Raw genomic sequence first — 19782 nt, 5'->3', positions numbered from 1 at the left:
TCCTGATAGGCATAGTCAGCCCTAATCGACTCATGGTTAAGATACATTCAAAGGTAAATTTCACGATACATGAAAAAAATTCACGATAAATGTTATAAAGATAACTAAAAAGCGGCTAATGGTCAGTTTCTCGTTCTTGTGTCGCCAACCGAAAAATGGATTTCTCTGCTAACAGCTCTGTGTTCTCCAGCAGAGATTGGACAAAGAACGCTTTGTCCGGTCAGCCTGTTGGTACCACCTAAGATGACTGTCTAGGCTTCACCACAGCACTTACGAGCGCTTCGCGCATTGTCCATGACAAGCGTATATTGCGTAAACAGAATGTTACAATAGGCCTACTGGAGAACTGCGAAAAAGTAACCGAAATCATATCAGTTGGCATTCCCCGGCATAGGCCTATATTAACATAAATGTCTACGCCGCGTTTTTTGTCGTCGCAGTTTTCGCCTTGAAGCGTTAACATTGTGGCGACACTACTTCCGGATTTCGTTCGGCTAACTGCACTTTTGGAATAATAAACAGGTAACCAAGACGGTTGTGCAATACTAGCCTACTACCATAACTTGACCGCACTACTTATTCAACCATATGACAGAGCCGACAGACAGCCTACTGGGCTGTTCTTCACTAAAAACGTCATAGCTCCTCATATTTATTCAGTGAGTAGGCAGCGACATCAGAGAACTGGCTTCTTCTGGTTTTACGGCACACATAAATACAAAGCGGAGTCTGAGACAAGAGGAAAACACAAAGAGAGGCGTACAGACGCTTTATGCTGAAGACGACCGCAGTGAGGTAACATATAGACTGCATTTTAATAGAACTTGCTACATTTAGATGACGTCTTTATATTTCTCTTTGTCGGCTTTCCAGTTTGATTATATTAGCTAAAACCGTAAACATCAAATAAGTAAACATTACAGCCGACTTGTACCTGCCGGCGCCGAATAGCTTATTAACTGCTGTCAGGTCTGGGCTACTAGGCTACTTGTCCATAGGCAATAACCTACGAGTCGAGTGTTATTGTTCATTAATGCATCGTTTTCATTTTAGATGTTTTATTCCCATTGCCGGGATTGTATCACCGGTACTGTGCTGAACGTATAGCCTAATAATCAACGTAATAGCTGTGTTTTCCTGCTAGTCTATTTTTATATCAGTGTATGCTATGAAATTACTGAACTGTTATTGCTTTTCCATCCCTTGAAGCTATAGCATATACTGTACATGTAGCCTAATACACGCATACGGTTGGCGTAGATATTAGCTAAATGTTGATGACTTTTGCGTGAATAAGGACGATTCTGTACAGTTCATCTTTGCACACCCCTGTCAGTAGTGCCACATTGACATTCTCACTTCTTTACGTGGCAGATCAAACCGCTGTGTGTCTCTGGGACTCTGTGAACGAGAGCGCGCAGACTTCGCTATACGCCGTGTGCGAAGGTGAAACTTTAGTCAACTTCAGTACACCGGGTGATGCGCTTGTCTGTGCGAAATAGAGGAAACTAATTTAGCACTTTTTTACATAACTTAAAAGGAAGTTTAGTCGAAACAAACTGCGACTGGCAGGGAAAACAAAAAGGCAGAAAAGTGTTTGCAGACCTTCGATGCATGTAATTGTAATTTACACTTGCAATAATTTTATTTCCTTTTATTCTGAGGTAAAAGTCACTTTATAAAAATACACACATCGTTTGGTCGAGTTTTCACATTTCCACTCCAAAACTTCCAGTCAGTGGCTTTAGCCTATGGGCTACATTACAATTGTCACAATTGTTGAAACTAGCGTTTTACTCATATATCCGAGGCCTCTGATACTATGCAATGTGACTAAAACGAACTTCTGGTCCCATCAACGACAAGGGATCTCTGTACAATTGTCTTTCAACAACTGCAGTCTTTTAAAAAATATTTTTAGTTTTTCTTTACATTTCTTTGTTGATATTGTGGTTAAGTTATTCTTGTTTGGAAACTACACCCTGAAACATTCCAAGGCCACCCTTTTATCTCAGGTGTGTGTTAAGGTAAAATAGGAAGGTATGTTTGGAAGTGAGACAGTCTTATTTGGCACCTTTTGCATCAAAAATATTATCTTGAGTAAGTACCCTTGAGCTAATGTGATGCTGTGCCAAATAGTTTAGCATCAGATAGACAATTTAAGTATTTGTGTTTCTTCAAACAGAGTGTGAATCAACATTAATTCATCAATGCAGATTGTTAAATAATTTGAAATTTTCTAGTGAAAAGTGTTATGTGGGTACATATGCTTGCGCTTTTTAAGGAAAACGGTCCACTCGTCAATTCCGGTTGAACTTAGTTTTACTTGCAATATATTATAGCTGTCACTAGAGGGCAGAAGACGAATGAGTGTATTGGACCCAAAAATGACCAAAATCACAAAAAATCGTCTTTAAAAGCCATTGTCCTGTAAATACTTTGCGATTAACCTAATTCCATTGTGAATTGAAATGTAACCTCTCTTAAAAATAATAATAATAATAAAATAAAATAAATAAATAAAAGTTAACCTCACTGACTCTTATCTTATATCACTGACTCTAGAATCTTATAATCACGTTTACGACGGAGCTTCATTGCGTCCCATTTATTAGCATTCTTTTCTGCCTTCAAGTGTTAAAGATGTACCAAACAGAAAATTTGTTCTACTTCATCTCACTTTACTTGACACTCCAGTCATACCTGTTTCCGGTTTACATATTGGATTAATTGCCGCTGGTTCAGTTTCAGAACGACTTCCTGACATTTGACACTGACAGTGGGCATCTGAAGAGCCTCTCCAGATACATTTCTCAGGAACACAACCAAATTCTGACGCTGGAGATGTTTTGGATAAAGCTATGTCTCAGTCACTTTACAGTGTCAGGAACTTAGTTGTCATGTTTCCTGGTTAACGTAGGCCTACGGGTTTGAGTTGATTTTTTTCAGTGTGCGGTTGTGGCACAAAAACAGTTTTGAACAATTCTTCAGACACTTGGCGCTGTGACAAGGCTCTGGAGACGTCTGTGTCACTCACCAAGTAAAGACAAATGCAGGAATAAAGTCAAGAGATTCTAGGTCGTACATAGCCTCCCAATCAGCCACACTTTTAGGAGAGGAGACTTGACTTGGGCAGTGTGTCAGGCAGTTGGGGAGTAACAGGACCAGATGGGAGAGGATGGAGCATGTCCATAGAAAGCTTGCATCTTTGGCAAATGACAACTCCATTCTCAAATTCCTTTCTAAACACTAGTCTGCAAATCTGTTTCTATTTGTCGGCCAGAAAATAGGCGTTTACCTTTTAGTCATCTACCAACGTTAATTAGTTTCCACTTTATTTACAAGTGCCAGGAGCAGGCTTCTCAGTATTTTGCTGTCTCATATGATACACCTTTCAGTGAGAAGTGTCAGCTTTTTGTGTAGGCTGCATTCTTTTGTGTTTGTGTGGGAATATTGTGCAACACGTTGAACTGTGCCAAAGTCAAACAAAAGACTGAACTATGATTGGCGGTCATCTTGCACTGTTTTAATATGAAGATGCATGTGATGTGTAACTTTGGCAAAGGGTCACCTTGGGGCAAAGACATTATAAAGCTAGCTGGGCACAAGAAACTTCTGCAACTAGTGATGTCCCGATCCAGGTTATTCACCTCCCGATCTGAATCGAGTACAGTAACATTCAGTATCGGCCTATACCGATCTGATACAGATATTTGCCCCACTTTAAAATGGCATATATTGCATTATTATTAAGCATGAAGATTCCAGTTAAAGGTAAAAATAACAAATGCCCAACGTCGGCATACTCCTTTGATTGGTGCTTCTTCTTCAGATGCTTTGTTAAATATGTTGTATTGTAAGAAACTCTGTTAATGTCGCCCCTGAAACACTGGAAGGTTGAAAGTAGCCGTAGGGCTGCTTTTGGATTCCACTTTGTATACGTTCCACACAGCAGATATCGTAGCGGATACCAAGTCGTTTCATAAACAGCAGCCTCATCCGCGGTGGCGAATATATAGTGATTGTTCACGGGAGTAGTGGTGCATTCAGTCATTTGACGTAAACAGATTAAACAGGCAGAAAGTGCGGAGGCTTTGCGACAGGCAAGAATTAATATGCATAGTAAGTGTTGGGTTCAGACCGGATTCAGATCCGGCGAGTCCTAGCCGATACCCGATCCACGAAATATGGTGGTATCGGGAGCCGATACCAATCCACGGATCGGATCGGAACATCCCTAGTAACATTTGTAAAATAGCCTTCATTGTTCATTTCGCACGGCCAAGATCATTCATTGCACTGGGCTTTGTTGTAGTAGTTTGGTTGTTAGGGGCAGAGAAATGTTAATCCCATGCATCAAGACTACTGATTTGTTCGCCCCAGATTTGCATGCTTCTAACAGTACATGCATGTGTGCGTACGTGGACGTGCGTCCTGGCGTTATAATATAAATTACTTTCCTGACCTGATGCCCTCATCCGGTTTGACATTTCCACACTGCTCTTTTTACTGCACCAATTCAAATGAATTGCATGGTGCAGTGGTTCGGTGGCCCTACTCTGAAATTCAACCTGTGACATTTGCGTTGAAACCTTTAAAAAAAACTCGTTCTGCCACAATGTCTCAATGCAGCCCAGTTTGGACTTGCCTTCATTTTACTGTTGCAAGCGTTCCTATTGGCTAATAATTGAATGAATGCAGTGGAGGGAGAGTGAGATTTCATTGGTTGCATGATGGGCGAAGCTATGAAGGACTGTCAGTCATTGTGACCTGTTTGAGCCGAGGTAAAGATTTTGCTCTTTAGTGCAAAATACAATGATTGGTCCAAATAAACGAGTCACTGGTGACATGGTAGCTCTTACCACTTCTGGTTTAATGAAGCTATATTCTCCCAACACTAAATGAGTGTCCCTTTTCTGAGTATAGGTTAGTATACAACATTTCTCAGTCACCCCTCCACCTCCCCAAAGAAAGGAAATACACTGCCATCACAGCTGTCTCTGAGTTTTTAATTTGCATATTTTAGTATGCTTGAATATGGAGATGTATTTAATACAGCAATAAAGCTGAAATTGGTGTGATTGAGTGATTTTCAACGGAAATGTTTCTGAGTGCTGCAATTTCCCAGAGTTAGCAATTAAAGTACACCTGGTCCTCAGTGGGTGGCATTTTGACACAGTCTTAATGCTGTTTAAATATTGTAGTGAGAGTTTAGTTACAGTTTTCCTAATTTAGAAGGCAACTATTTTGGACAGTACAATTACTATTTTTCTTAATCAATTTAATCAAGGTGTATCAAGTTTTAATTCAGAAAAAATAAAATGCAGTAAAATAAAGCCTGATTGTAAAGGATATGAAATGAGATATTTATTTAGTATAAAACACGTTACTGGAAACCATTTCCATAGATACAGAAATTTGGCTCGATGACGTAGTGTAAACAAAACCTCTCCAAAATATTGAGTGGGGTCTGTGGGACACACAGACAGAAATAGTGCATAGTGAATGAGCACAATGCACAGACAAAACAAAGTGCACATTAACAGAAAAAATGTCTTCTATAAGCACAAAGTAATTATTCCTAGTATTCCCTTGTCGGTGTGCTTGGGTCCTGTTTCTTGGGTAAGGCAGATGTGTTCTCAGCATGCTCAAGTGCTCATACAACTTTTTAGCCTGGAGCACTCTGAATTCTAGTTTCTAGTTTCTGGCTTGAGTGATGATCGGTGGCTTGATGCATGTTGCCACTGGAACAAAATAAGCTGGAAGGACAAGCTGTCGGGACTTGTTCAAAAACCTTGCTGTCGAGGAAAAGCAGAGTTAACCTTAAAACTGCTTTTCCTTGATGGCAACAGCTGTCAAAAAGTAAAAATATAAAATATTTGATTGTAAACACGAGCCCACTGCAAAACTTAAAAATGCTGCATAGTATGCCTTTAAACTACAGTAAATAAAATATCCTCAAGAGAAACAGTTTTGTTCATTTACTTAGAAAAGTACTTCAGACTTTTTCAAAATTCTATCAGCACATGCAGTGTTAACAATGATACGAATTAACACAACTTGAAATTATGTTAAAATTTGATTGACAATAATTCGCAAGGATTACAATGGCAGTTTCTGGGCAGCCCTACAAGAATCCACTGTTGGACTATGCGTAGAAGAACGCTTTTGGTGTTACCTGACATGCTACGACTGGTACGGCACTCGTACGCTCCGTTTCCGAAGGAATTCCCAGTGTGCTCATTGCTTCGTCAGGGGACCAGGGATTTACATTCTCGGTGAACCTCCCAACTCCAGTGGTTACTCGAGGTATTGCAGTTTAGTTAGCCTGGTGCCAAAAAGCAAATTTCCCCATTGAAGTCCATTCAAAACTGTTAATTTACCCTGGCCAAATTAAATTAATTTGGACAGTACTTTTAAACTCCAAAATTTGTTTACAATTAACTGATTAGTCTCCAGGCATCGAGAGTAATTAGACTTTGGACATTTTGTGCGCGTGGTTTTGCGTCACGGTCCACACATCTGCCTACACTGGCACACCTGCGCATGAACGAGTGTGAGGCTGCTATTGACTCAGCAATATGAGTCAATGAAATGAAATGAGTTGCCTTACCCAGAACCGATGTGTCAGAATACGATGAGTCATTCAATACATGAATCCACCGTCATTACTGTTTTGATTATATTGTTATTTTGATATTATTACTATTAGTATTACTAATAATATTGTTACCTCCATTGTTAATGTGAATAATGTGAATAAAAGAAAAATAATAAATAAGTGATAAAGCTGCCATGTGTTAGTCTTAAATTAAAATGCTATTATGCTGATGACACCATATTATTATTTTGACTACATTGTTAGTTTGATATAGCTAATTGTTATTGAAAAATTGTCATTGGTTAGTATTTCTGTCTTTGCATAATGATGGTGCGGATGAATTGCATATGAAAAATAAATAGGCCAACTAAATAAAAAAAATAAAAAACTGCTTTTTGATGGATACAAATGTTAATTTCTTATTACTTATGTTGCAGTCGAGTGCCACTGAGTGTTTGTATTGTTCAGAAAAGTTTGTTAGGTAGCTATAGTGCAACTCTTTTACTATCTGTCTAGCTGGCTAGTTGTAGCTAGGCAGTTGGACAGCTCCATTAGCTAGCTTCTATACAAATATTGAATTACTTTAACTTACAGAAACATTAGAAACCACATTAGACATGTCCTTGTCACAATGTGCCAGTTGTTTTCTTCCATAAAACCCTGTAGCTAGCCAACTACTAGTCGCCATGTCACAGTTTGTCAGACAACTTAAAAGGTTTCTCTGAACACGCACCTGCGTGTTCTCGTCGTTGCTCTGCACTTACCTGTTTACCGAGAACCTTCACATTTAGGTATCCAGTCCACATGCTCTGGTGCCAAAGAGCCCCATAGTCAAACATGGCAGCCTCCATGAATTGGCTGTATGCACCAATGAGCAGCTCTCATAGGAGTGTGTGGGACTGGTTAGCGGAAGCTGTCTCCAGATCTTGTATAGCTTGATGGCTCCAGTCCTCCACATCTGCCAAACAGATATGTCTACTGTGTGCTGTGTGGTTCCGCAGTCGACTGGCTGGGTCTTCAAGAGACTAATTTTGCAGCGTAAAAAATTCGCAGTATAAGCACAATGGGATAGCTGCATTTTGTATGCCATACAGAATTATATTGGATATGAGAATACTTTTTTATATTTGATAAATAGTGCAGCCCTACTTTATATACATTTTGTCAGACTGACATTCTTTTATATTTTGCAAGAAATGATGCCAGGAGTGTTCATTTCTTTTTTTTTTTGTTGACTATTTTGTACATTTTATAATGGTTTTTCTTGTTTGATTTTTAATGTGGTCAGAATTACATTTTAACACTGCAATTCTGTAAAATTAACCAAACAAGGTGATTGTTTAACATTAGCAATTTCATTGTTTAATAAAGCAAACAGGCTTAAGTGCATTCATGTGAAATTTATGCACATTCATTTTTGAACGTTTTGCTTGCAGGCACACAAATTCACATGGCACGACGCTGACGCACATGCACTCTAAAAACTTTGCATTACTGGTTTGGGCGGTGCCGTATTATTAGGTAAGGGCACAGCCCTGAAATATTAGCAAGCATGATGATGCAACACGAGAAAGATCTCATTGCAAAGTGTTGGCATATGACTGACCCAAGTGAGGGCTTGAGGCCTACATGTGGGCCGGCATCCTGAAAAGACCTGGACTGACAAGGGGCAAGAAAACGATACATCTCTGTGAATTGCTGGTGAAAGCACACCCTTGGCACAGAGCATTGAAGCCCAGGGTTGTATAGAGATCCCTGGCCAGCAAAGCCACCTATTCAAGCTCAGAAGTTTCCACACAGCGTTTATTCAGGGTTTGTTATTCACTTAGCCTTGCAGTTTTGAAATGAGAAGTGCATTTTTCCGCCCTTTTTGGTCTGCGGCCTTGTGTGTGGCGGAGTGCTAATCAGCTTTTTGACTTCGTAAGAAATGTGATTAGAAAACGACGGAATGCGAAAAGTCGGCAGAAATGAAAATTTAAAAAAAAAGAGAAGCGGTTTTGTTTTTGCTCCTGCCGCGGCCTGTTTTAACCCTGATTACAGGCTGCGGCCTTTGTTATTACAAAACCGAAATCGGCGAGCATTAATAGGATTTTAAGAGCACTCCGGTTTTAGAATGAGGTGCTTTTTTAGGTCAGCTGAGCAGGTGCTGACAGGATTAATGGCAAAAAATGAGAACGGAACATGGTGGTTGTGTTTGAGGAGGCTTTTAGCCGTTTCCAGGTAGTGGTGAAACTATTAAAATATGGCACTTTAATGAAATATTATGCCACGGAGAATGGATTTAGCCCCTACCCCCACTGAGCCAGTGGAGTGCCAGCGGTGCTCTGACTTGTCCCATAAGCATACGCTGCAGACTGATTGGGTCTCCCTGGCTGATCCTGATTTTAACTCCCGAGCACTGTAATCCACAGAGCTATGCCGTCAAAAGTGAATTGAGTGAGCCTCTTTCATGTAATTCCTTATAGAAATTGGTGGCTGAAGATTAAGTGAACTGTGTTATGTTGTGTGTGCGCGCACGTGTGTGTATGTGTGTTTATGTGTGTGTGTGTGTGTGTGTGCGTGCATGTGTGTGAGGGGACTTTTAGAGCCATACACTCGTATCTCCTGCCCTGTGTGTTATGTGACATAATATTCAATGGCAACTAAGCCTTTGACACAGATTTAACAGCTTGGTCAGTACAATTTAATCACACAGCAGCACATCGGAATGTGCGGATCCCGTATTCATTTGCCCAGGTTTGTGGTTTTACTCCCTTCTGAGCAGAAGTGTCCACAATTTCCATTTTTGTGTGCCTTAATGGGAATGGAAATAAGTGTGGCCATGTGTTTGGCGTTGCTAGGTGACTGTGGCGGGGATGGGGTCTTGGGGGGTGATGATTTGTGACATCAGGAAATAGAACAGCGCGTGTCTCGTCCTCTCAGAGGAAGTGCTCTGGAAGGGACAGGTTTTGTTTAGTCTGCTCACTAATGAAACCCGGTCTCCTCTCATCTTCAGATTTCTGTGTCTGCTTCTCATCACGGCCTTTCGCCTGATGCCTGCTGCACGGTCTCTCACCCCATACCTGTTGGTTTTTATTAATTTTTCATTATTTTTGCTGTTGCTTGCTGTCGACTGAATTGCTTTTACTTTTGGTTCAAGCTACTGTGGGGAAAAAAAAGGTAATATTGTTGCCAGACAGGATATTACGCTAAGCCATAATACAATGTTCTCAATTCCCTGGAGCTCGTCACTTTGTTAACGTCAAATAAATGTATCTGTTTGGCAGACGTCCTCTCACGGGGTGACTTGTGAAGCTTATGTTTTTCCATATTTACGCTGCTGGGCATATACAGGAGAAGGGTTGAGTGGCACGATCCGGAAAACAATGGCCGTTCCCCACTGGGGGAGCCGAACCTTGTTCCTTCAGGTCGCGGGCTCCGTCCGGTGACTGCAGCTCTGAGATGCGGTCATGCGAACAGCCGTTGACTGGCTTGCGGGCCGCGGTTTCCCGTTGTTTTTGATTAGATACACGAGCGGGCGTAATGGGATCAGGGAAACGTGCTTCGAACATCTCCGCCCTCAGCTCTACCCGGGGAGAGCTGAGCTGCAGTCAGCGTAATCACGGAGTACTGAGCGGGGAAGGCTTGCCCTTAGCGGAGCTCTTCGCTCCAGGCACGTCCTGGCCGACTGTGGACATGTTCTCTTATTCAAACTGTGCTAGCACATAAACATTAGGCATTCTCAGTCAAGGGCCAACCAGAATCCCGAATGTTTCTCTGACTGCAGGGCGCAAATGTGCCACCTGTTGAGTGCCAGTTATTGGTGCCAACGTTCCTCCCAGCGACAATTATTCAGTTTAATGAAATATTGTGAAATATTGTGGTTGCGGTGGTTGGATTCACCTTTTGCCGTTAGTGATAACTGTGCCTTTCTTTCAGTGTGGGTCTGTACTCCTGTAATACTGCGTGGCCTGAAGTGTGTAGAACAGTCACTGCAGAGTAAAATGTCCAGTGTTAATTCAACTCTAAGAGAGTATATATGAGTCCAATTGAGATTTACTCTCTAAGAGATTATTTAACAGTGAACATTTTACTGTGTGGGTTGTTGAAGGGTGAATCTGAGAGGTACATGCATTTGCCTGCAGTATACCTGGTGACACAGGTAAGCGTAGTCCTGTGGTTACTGGAAGGGGAAAAAACATTCCAAAAATTGTTCACTAGGAGACAGAACTCTTGGAGAACAAACACTTCTAAAAGGTTGATAAACATAGAAAAGCTCAGCACCAAGGGAAGAGGCCAAGGTACTCTGTCTTAGCATGAAAAAAAAAGATATAAAGCCTTTATTAAATGGGCTAGAACAAAGCTAAAAAGAACAACATGTATCAACACCAAGACTTCATCAGGGTCATCATCATCAATCATGGGACAGTTTGATGTTTCAAAGCCCTCTGTTTGGGGGAAAAAAACAACAATTCATATTAACACTGAGGCTTCATCAGGGTCATCATCATCAATCATTGGACAGTCCGATGTTTCGAAACCCTTTGATTGACAGGCCGGCGTATAGCGATGCGTCCGACCGTAATCCTTGTGCGCTCCTCTTCCTGTCCGCAGGTCCCCTAACAGAAGAGCTTTGGCGGAATGCAAAGTTGTGAAATATCTTCAGACAGCACTGATGACCCCCTTTGTAGCGGCCCACGCGGACTTCGGCAGCCTCGAATAGTAGTCGTCGGCGCGGGCTTGGCCGGCCTCGCTGCGGCGAAGACCCTCCTGGAGAACGGCTTCGCGGATGTGACTGTCCTCGAGGCGTCGGATCGAGTCGGAGGCAGAGTGCAAAGCGTTCAGCACGGTGAGGGCGCCGGGGGGAGAAACGGGCCGTCCGCTCGCCCCGCCTGAACAAAAAAACAAACAAAAAAAAAAAAAACGCTGCGCTTCTGCTTCTGAAGAAAAAAAAAAAACAAAGACAATGTGACAGTATTTCCTACCAAACTGGAGAATTTGGCACTTTGAAATACTTAAAGTACGGAATGACAGAAAGGGTGTGAGGGTGTTTTCGTATTTGTATTGTTGAACATTTGCTTGGAAAAAAGAAGGAAGACTTTTTTAGGGCAGCCCTTTTGCATGTACAAATGTTTGTTTCTAAAATGTATTTTATTACCATCAAACAGTCAAAGAAACGCATTTCGAAACTACAACAGATTGAATTTCATAACTGAGAGTAGGCTGCCCAGTCAGTGATATATTTATCCAGTTAAAAGAGATGGAAACTTGAGGAATAAAGACAGCAAGCACACGCACACGCGCACGCACACACACATATACACACACACACACACACGCATAAGAGTGTAGGCATACACACCCACACACACACACATGCACGTGTGTGCACACACATTTCTTTTTTTCTCTGTTTTATTAACAAAATAGTTTTAGTTAGTTTGGGACTCTGTAGGAATTTGAGACGTTTTACATCAGGCATCTTTTGTAGTCTCAAAGAGTCTGAAGAGTCTGTTTCCCTAGGGATTTGGGTAACATTGAGGTACATGTCAGTATTGGAAATGGGCTCAGAATAGCATTTAGATACGATTCAGATGAGGTGACAAATACCACTGAGATGCACATGTTGTAACCTGGTAATTATCCCTTTTGCTTTGTGTAAGCATTGAGGCACAGGTGTCTCTATTTGCAGTCTCTTGTGCTTTATAAGAGCCCTGAGGCACACTCGTTTGCATTCCAGACTGTTTCTTGTTCCTCTGTCGCTCCGACGGCGTCGGGCGAACGTGTCGCAGAAACGGCTGACTCTCCCTCTCCGTCCAGGACAAACGACTTTGGAACTCGGAGCCACCTGGATCCACGGTGCCCATGGCAACCCGGTCTTCCACTTGGCGGAGGACAATGGCCTTCTGGAGCACACCACAGACGGGGAGAGGAGCGTGGGCCGCATCAGCCTGTACACCAAGAACGGTGTGGCCCACTACCAGACTAACAACGGAAAGAGGATCCCCAAGGACCTGGTGGAGGAGTTCAGCGACCTGTACAACGAGGTGAACCAGATTCCTCTTTTTTTTAAAACACAAAAAAAACATTATGTAATCTTTAAAAAATGTTTAGAACATGGTGCAAGTTTTACAAACAGATAGATTAATACCTGCTTTTAGGCAGCTACAAGCTCATTTCCTTCCAGGATTTTTTTCAGTATTAATCCAGTTATATTAAACTTCGTCATAAAATTTATAGTCGGCATATATTACCAGATATACTGTGGATGTGCAGTATATTTATGTTTTTGACAGTATTTGTGAAAAACTGAAGGTAGTGGAAAATAGCAGATCTGTTTTATAATTTACTGTACACTCCCACACTCTTTATAATAGCCACTCAATCCTGTGATTCACCATTTGCTTTTAGTTTCTGAATGAGTTGTGTTTGGTTGATTTCCGGAGTGTCGTTTGAATGAATAGCGATTGGGTGAGTGGAACAGGGTCCTCTCTGTTCTCGGAGGGAAAGCTTCCCCGTGTCCCTGCCTCGTCGCCGCGTGAAAGACGGTAATCGGCAGGAAACGTCCGTCACAACCGCCGCGCGGTTCCCGCAGCCGGGACTTAGCTTAATTGAACGCTCTCGGTGAAAGGATTAAGCAAGATCTAATGAGGTTAAGTATTCCTATTGTGCGTCGCGCTCGGTTTGTTGATAAACACACACCACGTCGTGGACTGTGCTTGTGTCTGTGAATCATGTGATGGCGAAATTCTGCCCACACCAGTCTGACACGGCTCTCCCTTGTCAGTCACATTTCACGTAAAACGGCATCTTAAAACTGCAAAGGGTGTCTGGTGTCTATATGCAAACGTAACACCCAGAAAGTAAACGGGTTTCATTTCTAGTGTATGACGTAAACTTTGCCGATCCCTTTTACTTGACGTCATGAAAGACGATGACAAAATGCATCATCGCATCAACTATGTTTCCCTGTCATACATTTGCGTCCAGTTACTGGAAAAAAGGAACATCCCTCTTCCTTTTTTATCCTTCTCGAAAATTTTCTGTACTGCATCTCCTTTCTGCTAGAGGTGTTACTAGTTGTCATTCCCCATGCTGCTGACCTACATTCAACCTTTTGGGCCAATGGGGCGATTGCTCATGTGGTCTGATGCTCCTCATTATGTGCCACATAAAAGGCTCTAATCCCCGCCGTCCCCTTTGTGCGTCAAGCCTGGTTGTCTTGCTGAGGCCCACACTATAATTTAATTAATACCTTATAATTATAATCCTTAAAGCGCCACTTGCGGTGCTAGCGGATTCCTTTATTTCAGGTCCCTGCGTGTCCTTAGGTCTTTATCGGCCGTGAGGTCACTGTGCGCGTGTTCGTACCCTGAAGGATCTGCCCCAGTTAAAATGTTAGGCCGGACGTTTGAGCATGTGACCGAAAATAAGCGCACTTATGTGTTTGCTTACCAGCTTCGCTCAGGAGTTCCAACTGGCCCAGAAAAATCAGCGATAAAGACCAAGAAAAAATGACGAGATACGGTCAAATCAATGCATCCTTATCCAGTGATTACTAAGAGTACACAGGTGACGACAAGCAATAAACTCTGGACCGTTTACCAAATTCTTATTGCATTTACTTCCCGTTGCACCAGTGGGTGACGTAATTGAGAACAAGATACAGTGTCACAAGTCTCCTAAGTAAAATGTGTACACATATCCTGTGCCTTCTGTTTTTCTTTGGCCTTCTGCACAAGTCAATACGGGATACATTAAGGATATTAGCACCTAACTTTTTTGTGTCAGCTTGCAGTATTTATGTTGGCTAATAATATCTGTTTTTAGGACAGTGTGTTATTATTTACAATACACTTACTGGCATTTAGCAGATACTCTTATACAAAGCAGCTTACACAATACATTGTATCCATTTATACAGCTGGGCATATGCTGAAGCAATTAAGATTAAGTTCATGGATAATGTATTGCTCAGTGGTACAACAGCAATTTCTGACCCAGGAATCAAACCGGCAACTTTTAGGTTAAAAGCCCAGTTCCTTACCCAGGATGCCACAGTGGATCTCACAAGCAGGGGCTGACTTCTCCTTCTGGCTGTGTTCTCAGGTATATGACCTGACTCAGGAGTTCTTCCAGAACGGGAAGCCGGTGGGAGCCGAGAGCCAGAACAGCGTGGGGATCTTCACCCGTGATGTCGTCCGCAAGAAGATCATGCTGGACCCGGACGACTCGGAGAACACCAAGAGGCTCAAGCTGTCCATGCTGCAGCAGTACCTCAAGGTCAGCATAACAGCAGCCCATAACCAATCTTTTCAAAACACTGTGAATTGCATCTGTACTGTAAATATACAGAGCTCCATAAGGTTTGGGACAAGGACATATTTACCCTTTATTATAAGGGAATTTTTATACATTTTGGTTTTAACGTGTAGAAATGACAGCATATTTTATACATACTGTAGTCCCCCCATTTCAGGACACCATAATGCTTGAGACAAATGGCTTTATTTTACTGTATGAACAGTGATGTAAAAAAGAAAGTACTCCCTCTTCCAATTCTATGGTTGTAAATACTGTATTAGTACATAGCTCACCTCTCTCTCTCTCTCTCTCACTCTGTCTGTCTCTCTCACTCTGTCTCTCTCTCTCTCTCTCTCTTTCTCTCTCTCTCTCTCTCTCTCTCTCTCTCCAGGTGGAGAGCTGCGAGAGCAGCTCGCCCAACATGGACGAGGTGTCGCTCAGCGAGTTCGGGGAGTGGACGGAAATCCCGGGCGCCCACCACGTCATCCCCGGCGGCTTCATCCAGGTGGTGGAGCTGCTGGCCGAGGCCGTGCCCGCCCGGGTGGTGCGGCTGAACCGGCCCGTCCGCCGCGTCCACTGGAACCACTCGCGGCAGGAGGAGATCGCCGACCACAACGGCGACCGCCGGGCCGCCCCGCTGGGCCACCCCATCCAGGTGGAGTGCGAGGACCGCGAGTTCATCCCCGCCGACCACGTCGTCGTCACCGCCTCCCTGGGCGTGCTGAAGAAGAGCCACGAGAGCCTGTTCTCCCCGGGGCTGCCCGAGGACAAGGTGCAGTCCATCCAGAAGCTGGGCATCAGCACCACCGACAAGATCTTCCTGGAGTTCGCCGAGCCCTTCTGGAGCCCCGAGTGCAACAGCATCCAGTTCGTCTGGGAGGACGAGGCGCAGCTGGAGCAGCCGGCCTACCCGGAGGAGCTGTGGTACCGCAAGATCTGCAGCTTCGACGTGCTGTACCCGCCCGAGCGCTACGGCTACATGCTGTGCGGCTGGATCTGCGGCGACGAGGCCCTGCTCATGGAGCGCTGCGACGACGAGACGGTGGCCGAGACCTGCACCGATCTGCTGCGCAAGTTCACAGGTGTGTGCCCCCCCACCCCACCCCACCCCACCCCTAGCGGTCGCCTGGGAAACAGTCCAGCTTCGGGGCCTGAGCTGTAACTCAGAGTGTGGCTTGCGGTGATGCTTGCGAGAAATGGCATCATTACACGACCGTGGTGCCGTTTCTCAGCACAGGCTAGCCTAGCGTACATGAATCACGCTGCGCTCTCTGGCGCAATCACGGTGGGAGTGCTTCCACATCTGTCACTTTGAATGATGTCATGCACCTCATTAGTTCTCAGAAGTTAGTTCTCCCTTAAAGGCATACTATGCAGGAATTCTGTCCCTACTTCACTCCTGTGTTTATAATCAGAAAGGCCTCCTCCTCCGTTCTCCACCCTGCCCCCAAGCTCCAACAAATCTAGATATTTTGCTCTGGCTAGCAAAGTCAGTAGCTGTAGCATTCGTACTGCAGACTTCTGGAATCTCATCTCTTTCAAAAATACAGCAATAGCTGCAATAATACCAGTCAGCCAAAATGCTCGACTTACAAATCCGATAAAAAAAACTCCCACTTCACTGTCATATGCAGCAAAGTTATGGGGTAGCTAGCTTTAGCTTAGGGGTGATAGAATTGACCTACACTTTGCTAAAGTCTTTAAAGTCTTGTTTTCCGAGCTCTTACACAAACAACAATTTAGTTCCTGTAAAATAATATCTGCCTGATAAAAATGGTTTCTCATATTAACATGTAAGCACATGCAAGAATGTTGAAAACATCCAGTATGGAGCCAGTTGTACTGGTCTCGTCATGTAATTTAATCTCTTCCCCTATCTCGTTACCCACAATGCTTTAGTTCTATTCCGTTTCAATACTATTATTTTAAATAGAAATGACACCCATTGTATTATAAATTGTAATCATGCACAAATACAAAATAAAAAAACAGGCACACATTTTCATTTTTCATGGAACATCGTTCTTATTGCCCATGAGTATTAGAAGTAGTGTTTACTGTACATGTAACTCTGTGAAACTGCAACGTTTTAAAAGAACTGTGCCCTTCTGATTTGACAGGCGGCCGCCATGGTTATGCTGATGCCACAAGCTAAAACGACGCTAACCCTTGTGAAACCTTCACGAGCGTCACCTCTATCCAAAACCATTCCGATGACGGATTGGCTAATGGCTGACGGGCTAATGAGGCAGCTGGAATGACGGGGCTGCCTTTCAGCACATAGCTCCTATAGAGAAAGAGCCTGGCTCTCAGGTGACATAAGCCTGGTATCTAAAGACCACTGGGTCACCACCTGCTGTAGGCCAACCGTGTCTGTTTCCCCTCACGGCCTGCCTTATTACAAAATGGCTCCTTCCGCCCGTGGCTTTCGCTTCTGACACCGGCCGGCGCTATGATTTGCGTCCCCGAAATCGGATTTGGATGACTTCTGGGCCTGCGCTTGTGGAAGTGTGGTTTGGCAACTCCCGGCGTCTGGGAGATTAAATTGCGTTTGGCTGCCAGAAAAAAAAAAAGAACGGATGTCAAATGGTTTTATTGTTTTGAATCTGGCAGGACCGGCTTGGGTCCTGCGCGGAGAAGTAGCAAATCTGGATTATTTCTGTCTATTCATTTATTTCAGGTCCTCTGAAGATCTCGTGCTTTTTCGCTCAAAGCCATCACAATGCAATAATGACCTGGCAGTAAACAGGCGCTTCGCCCGTCGCTCTGAGCTGATTGGTCGGAGCAGTTATTAACGATGAGTGAGAGGCCGGTCGGACGACGGCTACGCCGACGGCTTTGTGCGGCCGAGGTTTCGGTGACGAAGGCCAGAACAGGCCGTTTCTGGAAGGACACCTGCTCCCCTTCTCCCCTCCCCTCCACTCCTCCCCCCGCCCTCCCCAATCGTTCAGACATTGAGCAAAGCGCCGCTGCCTCACCGAGTGTGAAGCGAACATTTCCAGTTTTATGGAAGATGCCTGCTCAGATAATATTTACATTGCATTTAGGCACTTATCATAATATAACATAACATAATGACGAGAACAGGCCATTCAGCCCGACAATGCTCGCCCCTTTTTCCTGACTAAATTAGCACTCGGATTACCTACAGACTAGATAGGTATGACTATCAAGCTTAGTCTCGAAAATCCCCAGAGTTTCTGCCTCTGCTATGTGACCTATCGCACAAGGTCCAGAGCCATTTTCCGGCAAACAAGATGGCGGTGCTCACGTCGGCCCCTCTCTCTGCTCCGTTCCAGGGAACCCCGACATTCCGAAACCTCGCAGGATCCTGCGCTCGTCCTGGGGCAGCAACCCCTACATCCGCGGCTCGTACTCCTTCACCCGCGTGGGGTCCAGCGGGGGCGACGTGGAGCGGCTCGGCATGCCCCTCCCTTACGCCGAGAGCACCAAGGCGCCGGTGAGTCACCGGACGTTTACTGGATGTACCGAGAGACGGCAGCCGCCTCCTCAGTCCCCATAGGAAACAGCCGTGCGTCTGTGAATGGTGTCATTTACGAGCACACCGCATGCTGCCTGTCATTTACTGCCCCTTATGCGGACTGTCACTTAAAGACACACATGAAAGAACTTACTAGTGCATTACTCTATAGGCTGTGTTGATGCATATAAATGTGTCGTTTACATATGAAACTGACAGCAGATTTTGAACCATATGCAGGAAAGTGGCCTATAATTATTTGGATGTAATTTAATTAAATATTAAGGGAGCACTCAACTCTTCTTCTTTTTTTAACGTTATTGTTACAGGTTTGTAAAGTGTTTTGCTGTGGATCTAAGTAGCTGAAAGCCATTATATCTGTTGTAAATGTTCCCTGTTACATCAAAGCGGGCTTGTCCCAACGACAGCCCTTGAAAGAGCAGCCTGACCTTGGAGAAGGCCTACTGAACACCGCTGTTGTGTGCATAAACGGCACATTGCTCAGAGAATTGCTCAGAGAATTTCCCGTAGCATTAGCACAACAACAGCATGCGCCATGTGCTGGGTCATTGTGACTTTACCCGCTTTAATTTCACCCCCCCCCCCCCACCCCCCCCCACCCCCCCACCCCCACCTCTCTCTTCCACTCCCCACAGCCTCTACAGGTGCTGTTTGCTGGGGAAGCCACCCACAGAAAATATTATTCCACTACCCATGGTGCTTTGCTGTCAGGCCAGAGGGAGGCCACTCGCCTGATAGACATGTACCAGGACTTGTACAATGCAGATGCCACAAAGCCTAACGTGTAAAATGAACCACTGACTAGTGAATAAAACTCTGTGTTTTCTTGCTTTTTGTTTTTAATATATTACAGTAGAGGGCATTACATTATAAAAATAATAATAATAATAATAATAATAATGATAATAATGAAGCTGAATTTTTACTGTATTTAGACCTAGAGCTCTGTAGATTTTCCTTTGATTGAGATGTACTGTATGGGGTGACAGAGAGAGTACTGTCATCTGGTTCTTATACTGTTTTTTTAAATTGATAAATATGTTCATAACACTTCTATAATTTAACTTGTTTTGTAAGTGCCTTCTGTATGTAATGTTATGTTATTGACGAAAGAACATGAAAAATAAATAAATTGAATATTAATGTTTGGGGTGCTTTTGGGAGTCTTTCTTTTTTACATAAACCCTTCCCATGTGGAACTTTAGGGGTGTTAGGAACTTGACTTCTCTTTTCCACAAATCAGTTTTACTAACCACCTTAGTGACTTTATCTTTTACATTCCTTTTCCATGGTAACATATGTTGAAACAGTTGATTTTGGTTAGACATCTTGTTTTTAGATATGTATCCTCTCATCTTGTATCTGGAGTGAATTATGGAAAAAAAAAACCCCACTG

The 19782-nt window shown here is 43.6% G+C and overlaps 1 protein-coding gene across 1 annotated transcript; it reads left to right on the top strand.

The window, feature by feature from the left end:
- The first annotated feature begins 649 nt into the window (after positions 1–649).
- smox (spermine oxidase) lies at positions 650–19534 on the top strand. The gene is made up of 7 exons (XM_035419466.1): positions 650–795; positions 11195–11429; positions 12401–12627; positions 14690–14863; positions 15276–15966; positions 18184–18344; positions 19022–19534. Exons 2-7 carry the CDS (start codon positions 11222–11224, stop codon positions 19172–19174), a joined length of 1614 nt encoding a protein of 537 aa, XP_035275357.1. The 5' UTR covers positions 650–795; positions 11195–11221; the 3' UTR covers positions 19175–19534.
- Positions 19535–19782: the final 248 nt, after the last annotated feature.

Source organism: Anguilla anguilla, chromosome 5 (genome assembly GCF_013347855.1).
Source record: "Anguilla anguilla isolate fAngAng1 chromosome 5, fAngAng1.pri, whole genome shotgun sequence".
In the NCBI taxonomy this organism is placed as follows: Eukaryota; Metazoa; Chordata; class Actinopteri; order Anguilliformes; family Anguillidae; genus Anguilla; species Anguilla anguilla.
Note: the sequence above shows the minus strand (reverse complement) of the source record. Positions and strands in the feature narration are given on the sequence as shown.

Excerpts from the sequence above, each read along its gene's own strand:
- smox (XM_035419466.1), top strand. The coding sequence starts at position 11,222 with ATGCAAAGTTGTGAAATATCTTCAGACAGCACTGATGACCCCCTTTGT. Across the intron at positions 11,430-12,400 it reads AGTGCAAAGCGTTCAGCACG|GACAAACGACTTTGGAACTC; the intron begins GTGAGGGCGCCG and ends CTCTCCGTCCAG. Across the intron at positions 14,864-15,275 it reads TGCTGCAGCAGTACCTCAAG|GTGGAGAGCTGCGAGAGCAG; the intron begins GTCAGCATAACA and ends CTCTCTCTCCAG.